At 40.2% G+C, this 22,439-nt stretch overlaps 1 protein-coding gene across 1 annotated transcript in view; it reads left to right on the top strand.

Annotated features, from left to right (window-relative positions):
• Window positions 1-6: 6 nt before the first annotated feature.
• HECW1 (HECT, C2 and WW domain containing E3 ubiquitin protein ligase 1) overlaps window positions 7-22,439 on the top strand; it is a gene marked incomplete at its 3' end in the record, with an annotated part of 437,085 nt that continues 414,652 nt past the window's right edge. The window contains exon 1 of the mRNA XM_021706110.1: window positions 7-74. Coding sequence (XP_021561785.1) covers window positions 45-74 — 30 coding nt within the window. The remainder of the gene's footprint in view (window positions 75-22,439) is intronic.

Genomic DNA, 22,439 nt, shown 5'->3' on the forward strand with positions numbered 1-22,439 from the left:
GGGCACGTGCGTCCCCCGGCTCTAACCTGCGCGCTGACGGGAGCATGATCTGTGCCCAGGCCAGGGCTGTCAAGGTAAGCGGGCGCCGCGCGGGGACACTGCCGCCCCTTCCCCCGCCCTTCTCTGGGCGGCTTCCCCGCCGCTCGCGAGGCCCCGGCAGCGCCCTCCCTCCCCAGGGCCGGGATCCACCCTCCTGCCCACCCTCTCGCCTCTCCCGCGAGCTTCAATTGTCAGCCTGGGACGCGCCGCTGCCCGGGTCCGGCCGGCATCCCCGGTAGCGACCCCGGCTTGGGTATCGCCGGCGCGCCCGGCCCTTCTGCGGGGCATGGAAAGAAACAAAGAAGCCCCCAAGCGGTTCGCAGCGCCTCCCCCGCCCCTCGGCGCCCTCCCAGTGGTGAGGAGGTGTCAGGGGAGGGGGCGGAGAGACCTACGTAATCCCCCGTCCCAGCCCACGCCCACCCCTTGTGAACCACAGCTCCCTCTCCGCGCTTCGCCCCGGGCTCGCTTTTGGACAATTGCGTCCCGGGCCATGCCCGGGTTAGCCCCGCGAGCGCCCGCAGCCTCCGCACGAGCCCGCCGGCGCTCGCCAGGGGCGCGGGGCCAGGTCCGGCCCCGGCTCCCCTAGGTGGCGGCGGACGGGGAGGATGCGCGTGTGGGTGCTCCGGCAGCGCCACCCTGCTCCCCGCCGGCTGCGCCTCTCAGCTGGGCCTGCCACCTGAGTTTTAGCGGGAGCAGCCCGTCATGTCGCCTACCGTATTGCGACTTGCAGACAGGCGGGGAGGGAGCCGCTGGCGGGGGAAAAAACCGCGTCCGGTCCGTTTTTGGCTGGAGGGGCGCTCCTCCGACCCCAACACTCAGGGGCGGTGACGATGCAGCAAAATCCGAGGGCTCACACAATGTGGCCCCTCCGGCCACCCCTCCCCCCGCGCCAGGGCATTCTGCTTGCTCGGCTGCGTTGACGTCCCGGCCACCTGGCTGATTTTCGGAGCGCGGGTGCGTGGTCTCTCCGCCTTGCACTCAGAGGCTGGGCACCATAACTTCTTCGCTGCCGAATTTCAGCGCGTGGGGGTGGGGGGGAGCTGGCAGGGACACAGGCTGCAGAGATGCCCAGCTTCCTGTGGTTCCGGGCACAGCGCGCCTCAGTCTGCATTGGGCTGACACCAGAGAGCATATGGGGATTTTCCTAGTTGCCGAAGATGTGATTTGACGTTGCTGTAGTTTTGTGCTTACTTCTCTCAGATCTGCAGTGGTGCGATTCTCCCCTTGTTTTCCCCCCACCTCTCTGAAAAGATAACAGAGCTGTGTTCAGCAGAAATGAACACAGGAAGAGCAGCATAGTTCAAAAATTAAGGGAGGCATCTTCTCTCTTCTCCTGGGATTTAAACGCGATTTAGGAGGGCAGATGCCCTATCCGAAAAGGCCAGCCTTTAAAGACCCCGGCAGTGTTGTGGTCCAAGGCGTCTCAAAGCAGGTGGCCAGATCTGCGTTTCTCATCAGCGGACTCGCTCCGGCTGTGGCTATTACGGTAATTCATTCTAGATTGGGGATTCATTTTGAAAATGTGTGTTTTCCACTAAGAAGGGATTAGAGTCCACATGCCTACCCTGGTATGAGTGTGTGTGCCTGTTTGGTGGAGAAAGGGATTGGGGTAGGATTCCCTGTTGCCTGTTCCCTCTGTTTGCTACCTCCTCTGGAATGTGGCACTGGAAAAACAAGGCGCTGTTTTAATCCCTAAACCTACAGGCAACTTGGACGTTACTGTATTCTCATTAATAATCCATGTTCTGACTAATGCCACACTGTAATCGCACTCTAGTGCCGTTGGCTGCGTTGCGGAATGACAGTTCTCTTTTTGTCTGGGGTAGTTTTCCCGTGAAGGTAGATTGCCTAAGTTTGTTCAGATTGTGGCATTACTGATTTGGTAGGGAGGCCACATCCTGGGCTCTGGAACAGCCTGTCAATGCATCAGTGTGGAGGGACTGCAGCTGCTGTTGTATGTGTGGGTAACATCATTTGACTTGCTTCCTTCTACATGTCTTGTTTTTAAAGATGGATGTGTCAAAAGGTCACTTTAATCTTTACCTTCTATGATGCTTGCATCAGATATGACTAACTCACAAAGGGTCAGATGTGATTATGGAAAGACAAGCCTCAGTCTCATTCCTTATCAGTCAAGCGAGTTGGACTAGCTGATTTCTGTGGTTCTTTCTAGTTCAGCATTCTGTGATAACTCATAGAGGAATAAGAAAAGTTATTCAGTTTAGGAAAGACAAATAATTACAGCCCAAGCCCTATAAGAAAACCAAGGACTGATTATTGAATTTTGGGGGTTTTTTTATTCACAGCTTTTTTATCTTCAGTATCTGCATTTTCCCCACAAGTGAAATTACACAACAACTCAAACAGGTCATTTTTTGTCCACTATAACAAAACATTTGGGGACGGGGCAGAGAAAAATGTTGAATTAATTGGAAAATGGGTTATATCCTTATTTGTTAATTTAGTTATTGATTCCTACCCTGTCAGGGATAATCTAGAATTAGCTTATTTCCACTAATTGATTTATTTGTTTCTAATGAAAGACCCTAGATAGCTGTTTCATCCTATGCAGTGATTGACAATAACATCAGCACTTACTTTCCCTGATATAATTTGATATTGCTCATAAAACTTGCTAGCATTGAGCCTTCTTATAAAAATGAGTGAAGCAATGATTGTTGTAAACAGGCAAGCAACATGTTTTTATGTGCTTATAGTAGTTTTTATAATTTGGGTATAGTCCAGGTATCTCATTGTAGATTCACGCTTAACCACACAAATTCCCATAGTTGCTCACTCATGTTTTTAAAGTTATAATACAAATAACTCCTGGACTAACAGGTCCCTGCAAGGCATAATTAACCACTTCTCCTGTTGTTCCATAGCCTTTTTATTCATACAGCTACGGTAGCACTTATATTGCAGTCACTTGGGTTGTAAATGTGCCACAACCTCCTAGTCTTAAATATGAGATGAACTTCTTTAGGACAAGGACATTATTATATTCGTCTTTCTTCTCTCCAGCACCTAGTACTTTGCCTTGTACATGATATGTTCTCAGGAATGCTTATTGAGTGGATCTCAGGTCATAAAAATGCCCTCTAATTGTATAGGCAGGAGGTAGGTAGAAATCTTTTGCTTTGTGAGTCAGCTGGGGAAATTGGAGAGGTTATGTAAGATGCTTAAGGGAAGTTGTGAGCCAGGACTCAAATCCAGGCCTTCCACCACACTACCTCTGAGACTCTGAGAGAGGTGCCACCCATCCTCAATAAAACAACAACAACAAAACAAACTATGTAGAGAGCAAGCTCAAATGCTATAGGTTTGGGTTAGTTATTGTTTCACTTGAATGATCTGGATTGTCTATCTTGACAGAGTGTTTCTGATCATTGCTCTGTTTTGTCTTGCTGTGGCCTTTGAAAGAAACTTGTTTGGCCCAAGCGTTCTGTCCTCCAATCTTCATTTAAACAGAAAGAGGGAGTACCTTGCTGCCCACCTTCTCTCCATGTCTTGATTCTACCACCCAGAGCTTGTTAGAATGATGGACATGTCTAGGGAATGCCACTGACCGACCCCATTATTTGTTCAACTCACAAGTAACCACCATAAGTGGTGCTTCTGAAATGACCTCGCAGTTAGACCAGTCAGGCCTGTCCTTCCTTGATTGAGTTTCCCCTGACAAGCAGATTCCTAGAGTAACACGTGTGGCTTGCAGACACTGAGACGCCTGCTTCTCCCTCATTTACCTGCTTCCGTTTCCATTCTCATGAAGCAGGACAGATTCCATTAGGAAACCACAAAATTCAATACCCACGTTCCTTTTCTGCAATACTTCCCCAGGCATGTTTGAGGTTCACGGACTTTTCGAGAAAACGGTGGGAAATGTTCTGTGGGGCTGTCTTCAAGTCACTTCTCCTTGGAATTTAGTTTCTTCTTCTTTACAAGCAGGAAGTTGAACCACGTAATCACAAAGGTTACTTCTAGCACCATGGTTCTGTGATTATTTTTTGTGGGTTTATTCAATGAAGCAAGTTGGAGAGTGAAAAACATCTGTGATAATTTAACTTTGCAATATAGATAGTGGAAATACCTAAGGCTATGTATGTCAGCTAAGTGTGTGGATTATCTAATAGCCACTTTGAGCACTTTGTTGACACTATTTTGTCTGCAGTTAAATTTCGATGGTAATTTTTTTCTTGTTTGTAAAACTAAATTTGCTATATTAAAGGAAAAAATGTGTGGCATCTCTTGTTCCCCATGAGGAGTGCAGTGGCCCAGAAGTGTGCAATCTGCAAAATGTACACAATGTTTAGAATTTAGTGTCAATAGTCAAGGTTCCAAGACCTATAGTAAAGGATTTTTATTCTCACCATTGAGTATGTTTCACAGCTGAATAACTCTTACAGTCAAAAATATTCCTTGTGAATCATCCAACAATTTCCCCTTTCAATTTCTCTCAAGTTCCCAATTTTGTTCCTCCTCCCCCCACTTCTTTAGCTTCCTCCAGCTTCTTGTAACATCCCCATATATGTAAAACATATGCCAGTAGTACACTACTACCCCTCACCCCACCACCAAGGAAGGAGTCAGAGTCTCACAACCTTCTTACACAACTCAAACTTTTCTACTTTCCCAGTTTTTTTCAGTAGCATTGTTTTCCAAGTTAAGATACTATATGGCATAGAGGCAGATCAAGTCTTCTTATGACTTTATTTATAGTATATGTGTATTTCTTCAGACTTTCTGACCACCATTTGGAGCCTAAATACCATGCATTTAGGTATTTAAAGCCTCTTTAAATATTTTAGGAATCAAAGTCTCTTTAAATATTTTAGGGAACAAAGCAGCACATTAGTTATTTTGTACCCCATCACATAGTGTTTGAAGGTGGGGATATTGGCAAGTGGTTGTCCCGTTCTGCACGGTGAGGGAAATGATAAATAGTCTGTGCAGGATGACAGGATGACAGCGATGCCATTACTTTTTGGCAAAATATCGCAAAGACCACTGAGCTCCCAGGTCATCTGGATTCCCATAGCAACAAGTGATGCAGTTTGCAGTATTCATTCAGAACCCATGCTTTTCCTGATTTATTGGCCTGAAGCTTGATGCACATGGAATGGAGGACTGAAAAATAAGGAAGTAGTGTACAGACAGGCTCTCCTGGTATTATCATGCATGTGATATTTTTGGGAGAATTCAGTAGAGGAAACTTAAGCCAGCACTAGGGGAGTGGGGAAAGAGCTGGGAAAGGACGCCATCTGTGCCCATGATGACAAATGCCATTATGGAGACTTCATTCGGGGTCCCTTTTATATATTTAGTGGAGCAGATTTTCCATTTCACACTTTCTAGATATATTTGTATTGCACAGATGTCAGGGGAATATCATGTGTGTGAATTTTTTTTTTTAATCAAAATTCCCATCTATGCCCAGGGATTGTAACTCAATCACTTTGTCCTTAAATTGACATTTAACTTATACGAATGTTCCCTGTTTTTGCTTTCAGGGTTTAAGTCAGAGCAGTGTGTGACACCAAAATCTCAGTCCTACACGTTGCTGAAGTGCAGGGATCTAGGTTAAGGGGGGAGTGGGGTGGTGAGAAGAATAGAAGTAAACAGATAAGACCTTGCATGGGTGCTGTCAGTATCAGAGCTGATGGAACCCATCAGCAATCGACTCTTCTTCCTCCTTCCTGTAACACAGACAAGTTGAAAAGGACACACAGTCATTAGATTGTTATCTTCAAAGGGACTTCTTTTTTTCCTTACTGCTATTCATAATTTCTTTCACCATCAAAACTTAAAACGACTTGCTTAAAATTTTCTTCCCTCTGTTTTGAACACAGTTATTTTTGTGGAAAAGAGCTTTCGAAATTGAGAAAAAATAGTTTGAGGGTTTTGCCAGCCTTATTTCTCCCTCCCCCGCCTTCTCAGCCTTGTCCTTAGTGTCTCCTCTGTCCACAAACAGGCATAGGACCTGAATGTAAAGGGGATGATGATAAGAAAATAATTGGCATACAAATGTATGGAACATATTACAATTACAAAATCCCTCCCCTGACTCCTCATTCCCCCATGATTGCTTTTCTGTTTCCTTTTATAGAATACACCTCAAAAACATTGTCTGATTGGTTTTCTTCACACGCTTCATCTCCATCTCTAAAGATACATTTTATTGTATAATGTTTGATGTATATGAACAATACCTTTAAAGTATATATGTAATTGATTAAGCAAAATAAATATCTGCCATGCAGACTGAGACCAGTATAGCACCGGTTCATCTGAAGCTACCTTTATGTTTCTGCTTTCTCTCACCTTTCACTTGAGAGCACCTCCACCAGGGATCAGGCACTAGTCCCCATCACTCCCCTCCACTGTTCTCATGCTGGGCACTAGTGATCATTGTGAAGTGCCAAGGTCAATTCTCTAGCACAGTTTTGCTGAGCTTGGCAGCACTGCCCAGTGTGGACCACTCTCTTGCTTGGGGCTCTTGCTTCTCCCAGGATACCAGATTCTTATGGCTTCCCTGCTGCCTCTCGCTTAAGTTTTCTTTCTCAGGCTCTTTGGATGGCCTCTGAAATTTTACCCCTTCTGACCTCTACTAAATTTGAACCTCTAAATGAGAGGATTCCCCAGGGCTTGGCTCTCAGACTTCTTTTCTTCTTCCCTATATTCCTTCTCTTGTTCTCCACACTGTATTCATGTTCATGAATCCAAGTTTATTTCATCAGCCATGACTCATTCCAGGCTTGCACATGCAACCACCCAGCGTTTCCCATAGAACAACACACAGTCCTAAATTCAGCAAGTGCAAAATGCAACCCCCGATATTCGCTCCCCAAACCTGCTTCTCCTTAAGTGTTCTCTGTCCTTCCAGTTGCTCAGATCCCATTCCTGCAAGTCCTCCTGACTTCTCTCTCACCCAGATCTAGCCTTCAGCAGATCTCTCTTCCTTCCTCTCACCCTCTCCATCTGGTATGGTCGTTCCCATCTAAGCCACCATGGGTTCTCCTAATAGGTTTCCTGCATTCCTTGCTCATCTATGGTCTGTTCCCTAAACAGTAGCCTAGATGAGCTTTAAAACATATAAATCATCCATTCATTCATTCTGCAAATGCTGACTAAACATCTGCTGTACCAGGTATTGGTTTAGGTGCTGGGAGGTAGCTGGAACACAACACAAAACAGTCACAAATTCCTGCCTTCCTGTAGCATTCATTTACTTACCCACAATCTTTCAGTGGTTCCATTCTGCTCAGAACAAAACCCAAATTCCCAATTTTGCCCATGGAGGTCTATTCCTTCCTCACCAGTCTCCCTGTCCCCAGTGTCCTTGTTCTTCCTAGAGCATGCCAGGCATACTCTCTCAAGCGCTGTTCCCGTGACCTGGAGAAACCCTCCTCCAGCTGCCTGCATCACGGCTCCCTCAGAATCAGATAAGACACCTTCGGAAAGGCTTACCCTGACCACCCACTCACAATGTGCTCTCTTCTATCTATTTGCTTGCTTTATACTTCTTCCTCTTATCACTTAACACCACACGATTTGTTATACATATTTTTAACTTATGTGCTATTATCTGTCTCCCCTTCTGACTTCCAAGCTCCATTAGAGCAGGAATCTGTTTATTTATCCAGTGCCTGGCATGTAATAAGTACCTCCTGGATGTTTGCTGACTGACTGAATGATGCAACAGGTGCTCTCCTTAACCAAAATTCTGCCTCAGAATTCTCTTTTTATCTACTTTAGACCAGATAAAAGCCCTTTAAAATTTGCCGGAGTTGTGTTTGAATGGCATTTTTGGGTCTCTCGATCCTCTGAGAATGTTCCTTTCCTTTTCCATAACCTGTTCTCCCTTCTCCCCACAAGAAAGTGGTTGGGGGTCTTCTTTACTGTCTGGAGATTTTGTTGGTACTGGAACTTTATGTTTTTCTCGAACTTGTCTTTACTTCTTCCTCAGCACCCAGCAAGTAGTAGTCAGTCACTCAATTATTTTTTAATTGAATCACTTATTCCTTGTTATTATTGTTGCTAGGACTTGATAAAAACTGTTCTTTTTCCTCTGGCTTCTGCTTCCCCTGGGTCACACTGACTTTGTCATCTTGAATGTGAGCACGTCATTCCTGTCTTGCAAAACCCTTAGGAGTGGTCAAATCTACACAACAAGGAACCAACTCCCTTTGCTGGCATCATAGGCATGTGGGTCTTGGCCAGTTCATGTCCCATATGTAGCTATGGTAGCTAAGTGGATCTTTATTTATTTATTTTAGCCTTTCATCTCTTAAAAAAAATTTTTTTATTTTAAAGGTGTGCAGTACAATTCAGGATTAGGTACACAAGTGGTCAAAATACAGGTAAAGTTTGGGCCTCCCTTTAGTCCCCACTTTGCCTGGATTGAGATCAGGTGCCCTTATTGATGCTGCATTTCCCTCCCACCCACCCCAGCAGTATCCCGATACTGCCAATCCCTTTCTTATAGTATTGTGGTAAATGTTCAGGTTCCACTTATGAGTGAGAATATGTGGTACTCTGTTCTTTGTTTCTGTGATAGATCACTGAGTATGATAGACTCTAAATCCTTCCAAGTAGCTACAAAGTCAGTGTTTTGTCATTCTTTAAGGCTTTGTAATATTCCATTGTATGTATCACATTTTCTTTATCCAGTCCAGTTTCAATAAGCAGCATGGTGGGTTCCATGTTTTTGCTATTGTGAATAGTGCTACAATAAACATGTGTGTGCAGGTATCTTTTTTGTAGAATGATTTGAGTCCTCTGGGTATATTCCCAGTAGGGGAATTGCTGAGTCATATGGAAGGTCAATATCTAGCTCTTTCAGAAATCGCCACACTGTCTTCCAAAGAGGTTGCACTAGTTTGCATTCCCACCAGCAGTGTAGAAGCATTCCTTTTTCTCCACATCCTCATCAGTATCTGTTGTATGTTTTATTAATGATGGCCATTCTTACTGGAGTTAGGTGATATCTCAATGTGGTTTTGATTTGCATTTCTCTAGTTATTAGTAAAGCAGAGCACTTTTTTGTATATCTGTTGGCTGCCCATATATCTTTTTTTGAGAAGTGTCTATTCATGTCTTTTGCTCACTTTTTAACAGGGTTGTTTTTTTCATTTCATCACATTTGAGTTCCTTGTAGATCCTGGATGTTAGGCCTTTGTCAGGTATACATATTTTTCCCCCCATTCTGTGAGCTGCCTCCCTGCTCTCTTCATGGTTTATTTTGCTTTGCAGAAGCTCTTCAGTTCGATGAGGCCCCACTTGTCTATCTTATCTCTTACAGCATGGGCACTTGGGGTTTTGACCAGGAATTGGTTGCCAGTTCCAATTTCCATAAGGGTGTCTTCCGCATTTTCTAAGGTTCTTATAGTTTGAGGTTTTACATTTAGATCTTTGATCCATTTAGAGTTTATTTTGTGTATGGTGATAGGTAGGGATCCTGTTTCAATCTTCTGCATATGGTCAGCCAGTTTTCCCAGCACCATTTACTGAATAGGTTCTCCTCTCCCCAGTGGTTGTTAGTGGTGGCTTTGTCGCAGATGAGTTGGTTGAGAAATTGAGGTTTTACTTCCAGAATCTATCCTGTTCCATTGGTCCATATGCCTAATCTTGTACCAATACAGGCTGTTTTTGTTATTTTAGCTTTATAGTAAAGTTTGGAGTCTGGAGTGTGATACCTCCTGCTTTGTTTCTTTTGCTAAGAATTGTTTTGACTATTCGTGGTCATTTATGTTTCCATAGGAATTTCTGTATTGTCATTTCCGAGTCTGAAAAGAATGATGTTGGTAATTTACTGGGTATTGTATGGAATCTGTAGATTGTCTTCGGTATGATGGACATCTTAACAATGTTGATTCCTCCATTCCACGAGTGTGGGACATTTTTCCATTTGTGTCTTTTTGGATTCTTTGAGCAGTGCTTTGTAATTTTCGCTGTAAAATTCTTTCACTTCTCTTGTTAAGAAGACACCTAGGTATTTCTTTCTCTTTTTTTTGTGGCTATTGTGAATGGGATTGTGCTTTTTATTTGATTCTCTGCCTGCTTATTGTTGGTGTATAAGAATGCAACTGTCTTTTGCACATTTATTTTGTACCACAAGACTTTGCCAAAAAGTCCTTTATCAGTGAAAGCAGGTTTTGGACAGATTCTCTTTAATTTTCGAGATATAGAATCATATCATCAGCAAAGAGGGATAACTAAGTTCTTCTCTTCCTATTTGGATACTCCTGATTTCCTTCTCTTGTCTAATTGCTCTACCTAAGACTTCCAACACAATATTTAACAAGAGAGGTGTGAGTGGGCAGCCTTGTCTTGTTCTGGTTTTCAGAGAAAATGTTTCCAGTTTCTGTCTGTTTAGCAATATGCTGGCTGTGGGTTTATCATAGATGGTCCTTACTATTTTGAGGTATGTCTCTTCTGTGTCTAGGTGTTTGACAGTTTTTATCAAGAAGGGATGCTGGATTTTATCCAAAGCGCTAAGTGGATCTTTATAAAAAATTTCTCCAAACGTGCTCTGTGCTTTTCTATAATTTTATACTTTTTTCTTATGTTGTTTTCTATTCTTAGACTCCCTATCTTCTGTAAGTTAACCCATTTTTAAGATCTAACTCAAGCTCCACCTCCTAGCAGAAACCACCCCTTGGTTTCCCAATAGGATATGAATTCTACCTCCCAGGTGATAGACATTATTTTAAGCTTATAATTCACTCTCCTGTCTTTCAGCCTCCCTACTAAATGCTGAGCACTTCTAGGTAGGACTAGACATTTATCTTATGTTCCTGAAAATACTGTCCCAGTGTCTGCCACAGCAAGTACTTCTCTGAATGTTAAATGAACAACCTAAGAGTTGAGAAGGTCTGCATGTGTTCTTGCTTCTAGAATGTTATACACAGTGCTGTGTCTATGAAAGGCATACATAATGGCAAGTGAAAAGTTAGAAGAGATGCACTCCACAAGGACAGAGATTTTTCTTTGTCAGTTCTCTTAAGTGCCAATAACAGTGCTCTGCACTCATTAACTATATAAAGACTGAATAAAGTGTGTAGCTGGTATCTAAATTTTCTCATACTCTTGTTATATACATAAGCAAAACTGAGGACTGGAGAGTTTTCCAAATTCATGCGAGTAGAGGTGTAACATAGAAGTCCTGTTTTGTCCCTGTTTCTTCGGCCCTGCCTTGAATAGCAACAGACCTGAACTAGAACTGCCCAAAAGCCTTTTCCAAGGTGATGCTCACCAATGTTACTATCTGACTAATATCTGAGGGACTTTCTTCTTTGGGAAAGGCCTAATTTTTAGATTCTCTGATAGAAACAGCAGAGTAGACGTTTCAGAATTTCAAAGAACTCAGAGACCCAGAAATATGAGACAAAGATTGTATGTTCCTACACCGGTTTCTTTCTGCTTCTGTGATGTATTCCTTTTGCATTTACCTGAGCAGTGCTAGACTCCTCAGCTTTGAAAGGCTGACACAAAGGGATTTTTGCTGAAACCTTTGTCTATGTGAAAGGCTGAGATGGTCATTGCCTCTTATAACCTCTCTAAGGACAGAATCAATGAGCAATGAAGTCACTGGTTATAATTTCAGCAGGGGGGTTTATTGGCAATGCTGCTTTCCTGCTTTATTAATAACTTCCAACAGCAAACTGCACAATTTTTTTCAGTTTGTCAGTTTAAATAATTTTTTTTATAGCACAATTTTTGATGAGATATATCTCATGGGAACTTTGCAAGCACTCTTCATCCTTTTGTTACAATAAAGCAAAATTTATCTTTTTTAGAAACCTATATTCATATCGTGGTGTGACATCCTTGAGAAAAATAGTGGAAATTTACAAATTGTTGTTTTCATCTTTTTCTCAAGAGAGAGAAAAAAATGTCACTATATGTATAATAAATGTTAAGGAGGTTTCAAGCTTCTAAAGAGAATTTGATCAAGGGGCTCCTGGATTACAAACATAAATAAAAAGTGTTATATGTGTCACCAATACACAAGTATATCGAAACTCTCACACACACACACACACACAAGATATAGAGATGCATGCATACTTTAAAAATTCTGGAATTTATTTTCAAGTAATTTTCAGTTACTTATACATTTGAAAAACATTTCTTGAGCTTCTGTTATGTGACAAGCATTTATGTTTGTGTGTGGGAGAGAGATTTTTCTGCTTTCATCTAGACAAAAATCTACTTACAGTTTAATGGGAAAATGTCCAAAGACAAAGTAGAATTAATCCCACCAGTAGAAAAACATTTAATTTGAGAAAGTAAATTTTAAAAGTTGTAGCCTTTAAGGATGATTATTTTATTTTTCCCATTATGCATGGAGCATCTATTATGTACCAGACACTGGTGGGGACTGCTACACAATGAATGCATCCACAGTCATATTTCTCATCTTCACAGAGTTTAAAGTGAGATCCTCAAATTTACAACATTGCTTCCAGAGAAGCTGCTCACAGTCTAGTCATTAAACAGAACATTGCCCTTGTCAGGGGCTAAGAAATCATTGTGATATTCTTGGATTAAACTTAATATTGCCAGAAGTGAATACTCCGGTTATTGATCTTAAGCACTTAGGGACAAGGCCTGGGTCCATCCCATGAGAGCCCACTGCTGTAGGAACAGACTCCTTCATGACCCAAAGCTTTGCCACAAATTTCCTTTTTCCAAGTGACACAGGGACTCTTCTGGAGCAGGGAGCACTTTTTTGTCCAAATATTCCATATGAACTTCAGTGATCAGCCTTGCCAAGGGACATTCTGCAGCTCAGACTTGGCCTGAAATTCAAATCTCTGTAGCTTCTACCAGCTCAAGACCCACAGACAAAGTGAATGGTCTGGCCTGGTGTCCATCGTTAGCAGGTGAACGAGGCCAGGGGTTTGCCTGCTTGTCAACCTTATGCTGTGGACTGGTGCTACCATAGCTGTTCAAATGGGGTGGGCTGTGGGTTGAGAAGGGAGGCAAGAAGCACAACTTCTCCTCTCCAGAGGTGTGTATACTGCTCTGTTTTAAATGTCATTTATCACCTTAATCTAGGACATTTTTTAGTTTCTTGGAGAAAGCATTGAATGAACCATTTCAGCTATAGAGAGAAAGTTGAGGGATTAAAGCAAGAGAAATAAAGCAAATCTAAACCCAAATTGTATCTACAGGTGTGGGAATAATTAGGGATGGGTAGGACTGGAAGGAAAGTATCAAGCTCTAAGATAGAAAACTTTTATTCTGTGGTCTTGATCCCTCCCTTTTTCAAGTGTTCATTTGTCTCTACTGAACAATGTAACTGATGAACTATTTTTCTAGACTGGTGAAGCTGAGTGATAAAAATTTCTTTCTTAATTATTAGAACCCTTGCCTTTGAAATTTCATTTCAGAGGCATCATAGAGTGAATGGCTTTGTTTTTATATTTAGCACATTTTGGTATGAATTTGCAAATGGCTTTTGAGGGATCCAGATCATTCATTTCTCAAATCTGTTTTTCAACGTGCTATTAGCAGGTGGAGCTCATGACTTCAGGCAGTTTTCAGGCGATGAGCTCAGTGAGATTAGAAAATTAGCTAAGCCATTTATAGATTCATAGACTGCTGGCTGGGTGAGGAACTCAAGCCTCCGTCCCATTTAACCCCTTATTTTCTACCTGGTGAAACACATCGAGAGCACCCGTCTCCCAGGCCACAGAACTTGCATGTGTTAAACCTGAAACCTGTCTGGGCTACGACCTCATGGTGATTTTAGGGTAGGGCAGGAAACTGTCCTCAGTGTCCAGGCTAACGGTGTCAGGGAACAAGGTGCACAGTCAGTACTGGGGGCAGGGGACTCTAGTGAGCCAGGACTCACTCTGGTTGCTTCTTAGCTCCAAACCAATTGTTGACAGTGTAGCTAGTTCAGATCTCCCTAAGAAAACCAATAGACTGGATTTTTTAAACAAATTTTATGATTTTAAGATTTTTTGCTCATTCAATGTAATGATTTTACAGTGCTCAGTGGGCCAAACCAGGTTTAACTGTAAGTTTCCAATTTGCAACTTGTGTGCTCTGGGAAAACTGTGCTTTCAAGATCACTTAGTTTAGGCTGCTGAGACAAAGCACCATAGACTGGGTGACTTATAAAACACAGAAATTTATTTCACCCAGTTCACGAGGCTGAAAGTCTGATATCAGGGTGCTAGCATGGTCAGATTCTGGAAGGTCCCTCTTCTGGGTTGCAGATTGCAGAATTCTTGCATCCACCCAAGGCAAAATGAGGCCTAGAGGGCCCTCTGGAACTTCTTTTACAAGGGTTCTAATGGCATTCACTAGGACTCCAGCTTCATGTCCTAACGGCCTTTCATCCAAATACCATCAAACCGGGGATTACGATTTCAAAGCATGAATTTGGGTAGGACACAGTCAGTCCATAACAGAAAGTTTCTATGAATGGAAAAAAGACCATGATCTTGGCTTCAAATAACTAAACTCTGGAATGTGACAGAGGGACCCAGTACCTCTTTACTTGCTCTGAGTCTAAAGCAAAAACTAGTAGGTAGATTTCCACTCAAAAATAAGACAAATTACTCAAAATTATTCAAAAAGAGTAAGGCATCCGCATGCCAGTGTGCCAGTTGGTCCTTTATACAGAATGCTGGATAGGTCTCTGCTGGAGGGAAATTCTCACAGCCTGGAGAGGTGAACCCATAACTCTTCCTTCTAAGCTCCAGGAGACCTTGCTTTATAACCTGGCTTTGTAAGCATCTTGAGAACCTCCAACTGCTTCAGCATGTCTAGGCAAATGGTCCAAAAGCTTTGGGACAAAATCTATTCAGATACAAGGTATGCATATACAAGTTTGCTTTCACTTCTATTTTTTATTTTTACTCATCACTGTACTAATGAGGATTACTTTCTTATTTAAATAAAATCTCACCAGATTGAGTCTCCTTCTTGGATGCTAAGGAATTGCTCCTTGCATTCCTTTATAATTGTTCTATTCTCTCTTGCATAAAGCATTGGTCAAGCTTTCTTTACCTTCTATATCTCTACCCCACCGCTAGGAAAATCCCCTTCTTCGCTTCATTTTTGTTACACCACCTTACACATTTTATTTTTAAAAATATGGCATGTATGTATCATTATCCAGAAAAAGAGTCTGCAAACTCAAGTTGGTTGGCCTCCTGTTTTTGTAAATAAAGTTTTATTTAAACACAGTCATGCCAGTCATACTGTTTATGACTACTTCCAAGTCACAGTGGTAGAGCTGAGTAGTTAAGAAAGAGACTGCAAGACCCACAAACCCAGAAGTGTTTACTTAACTGGCTCTTAGAGAAAAAGTAGAATGACCTCTGATTTATGTGAAAACAATTATACAGCCATGTCTTGTTTTACTGTGCTATACTTTATTGCACTTCGAAGATACTGTATTTTTTTACAAATTAAAGGTTTGCAGCAACCCTATATTCAGAGAGTCTATGAGAGACATTCTTTGCCAACAGTACGTGCTCACTTCATATCTCTGTGTCACCTTTTGGTAATCTTTGCAATATTTCAGACTTTTTAATTACTATTATATCTGTTATGATGATCTGTGATCAATGATCACTGAAGTTACTCTTCTAATTATGTTGGAGTACCATGAACCACACCCATAAAAGACAGCCAACAATCGATAAGTATTGTGTTTGTTCTGACTGCCCCACCCACTGACAGTCACCTTGTGTCTCTCTTTCTCTTCCAGCCTCCCTCTTTCTTGAGACACAACAATATGGAAATTGGGGCAGTCAATAGCCCTACAATGCCTCAAAGTGTTCAAGTGAAAGGAAGTGTCTCTCATTTTAAGTCAAAAGTTAAAGATGATTAAGCTTAGTGGCATGTTGAAAGCCAAGACAGTCTGAAAGTTAGGTCTCCCGTGCTAGCTAGCCAAGCTGTGAATGCAAAGGGAAAGTTCCTGAAGGAAATCAGAAACGTTACTTCAGTGAACGCTCGAATGAGAAGGAAGTGAAATAGCCTTATTGCTGGTACGGAGAAAGTTTTAGTGGGCTGCATAGATCAAACCAGTCATAACATTTTCTTAAACCAAAGTCTAATCCAGAGCAAGGATTTGACTGTCTTCAGTTCTGAAGAGAGGTGAGGAAGCTGCAGAAGGGGAGTTGGAAGCTAGCAGAGATTGATTCTTGAGGTTTAAGAAAAAAAGTCTCCATAACATAAATAATGCAAGATGAAGCAGCGAGTGCTGATATAGAGGCTCCATCAAGTTATCCAGAAGATCTAACTAGGATAATTGATGAAGGTGGCTACATTTAAAAACACAGATTTTCAATGTAGACACAACAGCCTTCTACTGGAAGAAGATGCCTTCTAGGACTAGAGAGCAGTCAATGCCTGGCTTGAAAACTTCAAAAAATAGGCTGACTCTTTTGTTAGGGATGAGTGCAGTTGGTGACTTTAAGCTGAATCCAATGCTCAGTTACCATTCCAAAATCCCAGGCCCTTAAGAATTATGCTAAACCTACTCTGCCTGTGCTCTATACATGGAACCCAAAGTTGGGATGATAACAGGCCTTTTTGTGGCATAGTTTACTGAATATTTTAAGCCCACTGTTGAGCTCAGAAAAAAAAATTTCTTTCAAAATATTACTGTCCACTGATAATGTACCTAGTCATCCAAGAGCTCTGATGGAGATGTATAAAAAGATGATTTTTTTCATATCTCCTAGCACAACTACCATTCTTTTTATACATCTCTATCAGAACTCTTGGGTGACTAGATCAACAAGTAGTTTTTACTTTCAGTTCTTATTATTTAAGAAGTACATTTCATAAGGCTATATCTGTCATAGATGATGATTCTTCTAGTGGTTCTGGGCAAAGTAAATTGAAAACTTTCTTCAAAGGATTTACTATTCTAGATGCCTTTAAGAACACTCGCGATTCCTAGAAAGGGGGTAAAATATCAACATTAACAAGAATTTGGAAGAAGTTGATTCCAGATCTCATGAGTGACTTTAAGGGATTCAAGACTTCAGTGGAGGAAATTATTGTAGATGGAGTGGAAATAGTAAGATAACTAGAAGTGGAGCCAGAAGATGTCACTGAATGACTGAAATCTCATGATTTAAGTTTAATGGGTGAGGAGTTGCTTCTTATGGAGAGGAAAGAAAGTGGATTCTTGATATGGAATATACTCCTGGTGAAAATGTTGTTGACATTTGTTGAAATGACAACAAAGGATTTAGAAGATTGCATAAACTTAGTTGATAAAGTAGCAGTAGGGTTTGAGAAGATTCCAATATTAAAAGAAGTTTTACTGTGGGTAAAATGCTATCAAACATCATCACATACTACATAGATACTTTCTGTAAAAGGAAGAGTCAATTCAAACTTCTTTATTGTCTTATTTTAAGAAATTGCCACAACCACCTCACCCATTAGCAACCACCACCCAGATCAGTCAGCAGTCATCGATACAGAGGCAAAATGTGAAGATTCAGATGCTGAAGGTTCAGGTGACAGTTAACATTTTTTTTAGCAATAAAATATTTTAAAATTAAGGTATGTGCATTGTTTTTCTAGACATACTGCTATTGCACACTTAATAGACTACAGTATAGTATAAACATAATTTTTGTATATACTGGGAAACTGAAAAATTTGCTTGACTTGTTTTATTGAAATATTCACTTTACTGTGGTGACCTGGAATGGAATTTGAAATATCTCTGAGGTGTAACAGTATTAAATAGATAATTTAAAACCAAAAACATGTAAACGATAAAATAATCACTTGTAATGGAGTGGCCAGATGAAAAAACAAATGATGCCTTTATGTATTTTCTCTAAGCATGCTAGGACTGACAGTTAAGTTCACGAACTCATTCTAGAAAAAGTGCTACATAACTCATTGCTGAATATCACTATGGTCACCTTCAGACTACTCCCCTTGGGAAGCTATGCACCGACACCAGTGCCTTGTTCACCTGTCAAAGCAATTTTGGAACTTTTTTTTGGAATGGCCATCAGAGCTGTCGTCATATGTACCCTTGATGTCCTGAATATCAACAAAATTTCTTACTTTCAACATTTCCTTTAACTTCAGATAAAGGAACGTCATTGGGGGGGCAGATCAGGTGGGTAGGGAGAGCGTTCCAATAAATTTGTCAGACCGTGCTATGTGAGCTGGTGCATTGTTGTGATGCAAGAGCTCCTTTGGGACCATTTTGCACACTCCTTTCTCATGTCAAGATTTTCAGTTAAGATTTCCCTAACTGTTCTCTATTGATGTTTATTTGGTCTGCTATGCTTTTCACAGTCAGATGATGATTCTGACACATGGTTCAACAAATTTTTGCAATGTTTTATCAGTTCTACTCATTACTAACTGTCCTGATCTTTCTTCACCAGTGACACTTTCTCTCCCCTCAGAAAAATGTTTAATCCATGTGTACACTGCTGTTTTCTAAAAGGTATTGCCCCCATAAACTTGAACTAGCATGTCCCTGATTTCACTTCCACTCTTGTCAAACTTAACAAGAAATTTAATGTTTGTTTGTTGCTCTAATTCAAGTTCTGACGTTCTTGTGATGGCACACAAAAACACGCAACAATAATAATGAATGCCATTCAGCAAGACACCACCACACATCAACACAAACACAGCTGTGAGTCACTGATATACTTACCAAGTTGTCTGCACAATGCTACTAACATGAACGCACTGTGGCAATTTCATGAACTTAATTGTCAGTCTCCATATTTGGTCATCTCTTCATAACTGTGAGTGAGGGATTAGTTCCAGGACCTCTCTCAGGTACCAAAATCTGTAGATGCTCAAGTCCCTGATATGATGCAGCATTTGCATATAACCTATGCACATCCTACTTTAAATAATCTCTAGATTACTTATAATACCTAATACAATGTAAATGTCATAAAAATAAGTGTTCTGCATGTTTTAAAAAACAGTTGCAAGGAAAAATATCTGTACATGTTCGTACAGATGTAACGTTTTCTGATTATTTTCAATCAAACAGTTGATTGACTCTACGGATGTGGAACCCATGTATATTTAGGTTTATACACATTACAATATTGAAGTCACACCATCAATACAACGTGTGTTGATCCAGCAATATATCAGATACATCTTCTTCTCATACAACATTTGATATTGTACATATATTACAGGTTAAGTACCCCTTATCCAAATACTTGGGGCAAAAAGTGTTTAGGATTTGGGATATTTTGGTAATTAGATTATTTGTATATGTGTAATGAGATATCTCTGAGAGCGGACCCAAGTCTAAACACGAAACTCATTTATGTTTTACATATACCTTATACATGTAGTCTGAAGGTAATTTTATATAATATTTTTAATAATTCTGTATACGAAACAGTTTGTGTAGATTGAACCATCAGAAAGCAAAGGTGTCTCTTTGTCAACAACTCATGTGGACCACCTGAGATTGTTTGGCATCACCATCATTTCTGACTCTGAATGACACTTATTCACACAAAGTACTTAACAGTTTAAAATATGGCAAGCCTTAATCCAGTGAGAAAAATGTGTTCAAAGTAACTAAGCAGCACAGTAGCATCTCCAGAATATCTGTACCAGCCGTACCAGCAACAACAAACAACGGCAGGCTAAATAAACTGTGTTGTACACCTGTGTTTTGACTTTGATCTGTCACATGAGCTCAGGTATAGAATTTTCCATTTGTGGCATCATGTCAGCACTTAAAACGTTTAGGACTTTGGAGTATTTGGGATTTCTGATTTTTGGATGAAGGATGTTCAACCTGTATTTTAATTGGCCATACAATAATCTATATAATACTCCATGTTTATGTATATGTATTCATCTATTATGCTTTGATTATTGTGGCACTTTGCTATAGTTTTATATCTAAAATTCTATTTAATCCTTCCAAGTTTATGTATTATTCACTCTATTCTTACAGATTGGAACACAGACCTGAAGTGTTTCTGTGACTTGACCAGCTCACACAGCTGGGTTCTCTAACAACCAATTATGCATTTTAGCCATTCACTTATTATTGGGCACTTTAGTTAAATTTACCTTTTTGTTTTTGAGAAGGGGTCAATATTAAAAATATTGTCAGTGAATACAATGTACACAAATCATTGACTGCATTTGTTATTATTGCCGTGGAAGTTATTCTCAAAAGCAGAATGATGAGTCAAAAGGTACTTTGAGGTTTCCTCAAACAAGATCCTCAAATAAGAACTTTCTTCCAATGAGAACCTCTGTTCTTGGGGTTCAAGCATGAAGGCAGATGCAATCCCACCCACTGCAGTTTTCTCTGACTGTCAGTGAAAGGGCAATGTTTGCATCTTGGTTTCTGCAAATACTCTGTACTGGTACTTTGTCCTCCTCCCCACCCCCAAGTAAAGTCTTTGTGTTTCTTTTACAAATGTGAATTAAGTCTATATATTGTAGATATTAACTGTCATCTTTGATGTGGTTTAAGGCGTGCCTTTCAATTCTATTTATGATGACACACCGATTAAGGTGGTAATCTTCAGATATCTCCATCAGAAGGTAAAATTTGTCTCACAATTAGTAATAGGGACAAACTCCTATTCTCCAATAGCCTTTCACTTAATTGTCTTATCATCCAATGGATACTTCCCTGATTCTCCGTTAGGAATTGTAAATGGTGACTTCCCCAATATATAATTATTTCCGCACTTATTAGCTGTCATTCTTCTGTGAAAAAGAGCTTTTCTCTTTCTTTTTTGGGGAGGAGAATCACTGGATTCGTACAGATTTTTATTTATTCAGTATGATACAATCATTTATAATCCTTGTTCTTTCTGATGCTAACCCAGTTTTGGCCAGTGGGTGCATTTAGTATTGTTTCTTTCTTTTTTTGTAGACACAAGATCTTGTTATGTTGTCCAGGCTGGCCTTGAGTTCCTAGGCTCAAATAATTCTCTCACCTCAGCCTCCCAAAGGTCTAGGATTACAGGCGTGAGCCACCATGCCTGGCCCTGTTGTATTATTTCTAACACACACAAAAATGAATGCTTAATAAATTCTCTTAATTTTTTCTCTTCCTCTTTCCTTCCTTCTACTCTCCTTCCTTCCTTCCCTCTGTCTCTTCTCTTCTTTCTTTGTCATTGGTTGGGGGTAGGAAGTAGTTTTAACATTGGCTAAAACCAAAGCAATACAAGGGGGGACGCCAAAAATCCAAAATTTATTTATAAAAAATTGTATATTTATTCTTACATGTTTAAACAGTCACCCTCAAAGTACTCTTTGTTTGATGCAATACACCTATCTGGATACTTTTCCCACTGTTCAAAGCAATTTTTGAACTTGTCAATTTTTATGCCTTTTAGTGCATCTGTTGTTTTTTGTTTCACCTCCTCCACATCAGTAAAACATTTTCCTTTGAGGTTTTTTCATGGGGGAAAAAAAAGTCACTAGGGGCAAGGTCCAGTGAATAAGAAGAGTTGGGTGCACAGGTGTTATGCTATTTTGGTCAATAAAAACCTTACAGTCTTAAAATACACTTAGCCAGAACATTGTCTGTTATTTTTAAATCTTGTGAGGATTTAATATGTTTAGTTACATACATAAAAGACATATTTATATAAATAATGTATACATATACATTTTGATGACTATATATAAATGAATAAATAAGATTGACTGGTATTTTTATTATATTATTTATCTGAAAATTATAAAATGAATTGAGAAACTTTTTAATACTCCTGAGAAATGAATATGGTGTCATAATTACCCCCTGGAATTCAGAAAATCTTTATCTATAAAGTCTCCTTGGACTTTATGCCTTTTTCAGGATCAGTCTGAGAAATTATTTTATTACTCTCATTGTTATTGGTTTACTTAGTTTATACTTCTACTTGAGACAAATAAATTATCTTTTTCTAGAAATTTATTTTCCTAAATTCAAATATTCAACCATTATTCTTTTATAAATTTACCTCTTGATCTGTATACATTCTTAGTTCATTTTTTAAAACTTTATACTTCTCTCTTTCTTTCTCTGGCCCTTCCTTTTTCCTTCCCTCTTTCTCTACCTCTATTTTTTTCATTTATTTTAAAAAATGAGATTGATTAAGAAGTTGTCTCTTTTTTTGACAAAAGACCTAGTGCTGGTGTTTACAGCTTTCCTATATTATATCAAATATTTTTAAATTTGAATATTTTTAATAATACATTCGTTATGGGTGTCTTTTGCTCTTTTTTGTGGTGTCTTGAATTTTTAAATCTTACTTATTTTCTTTTATCTTGTCATGTTAACAATTTTAAGCCAGTCATTCTTTCCTGCTGAGCCTAGATTTGGCCTAAGAATTCTTCCCAACTCAGAGCTAGGTGCATATGTTGTCACATGTAGGGTAGAAGATGCT

Source organism: Carlito syrichta, unplaced genomic scaffold (genome assembly GCF_000164805.1).
Source record: "Carlito syrichta isolate Samal-C Ts95f unplaced genomic scaffold, Tarsius_syrichta-2.0.1 Scaffold315149, whole genome shotgun sequence".
Taxonomy (NCBI): Eukaryota; Metazoa; Chordata; class Mammalia; order Primates; family Tarsiidae; genus Carlito; species Carlito syrichta.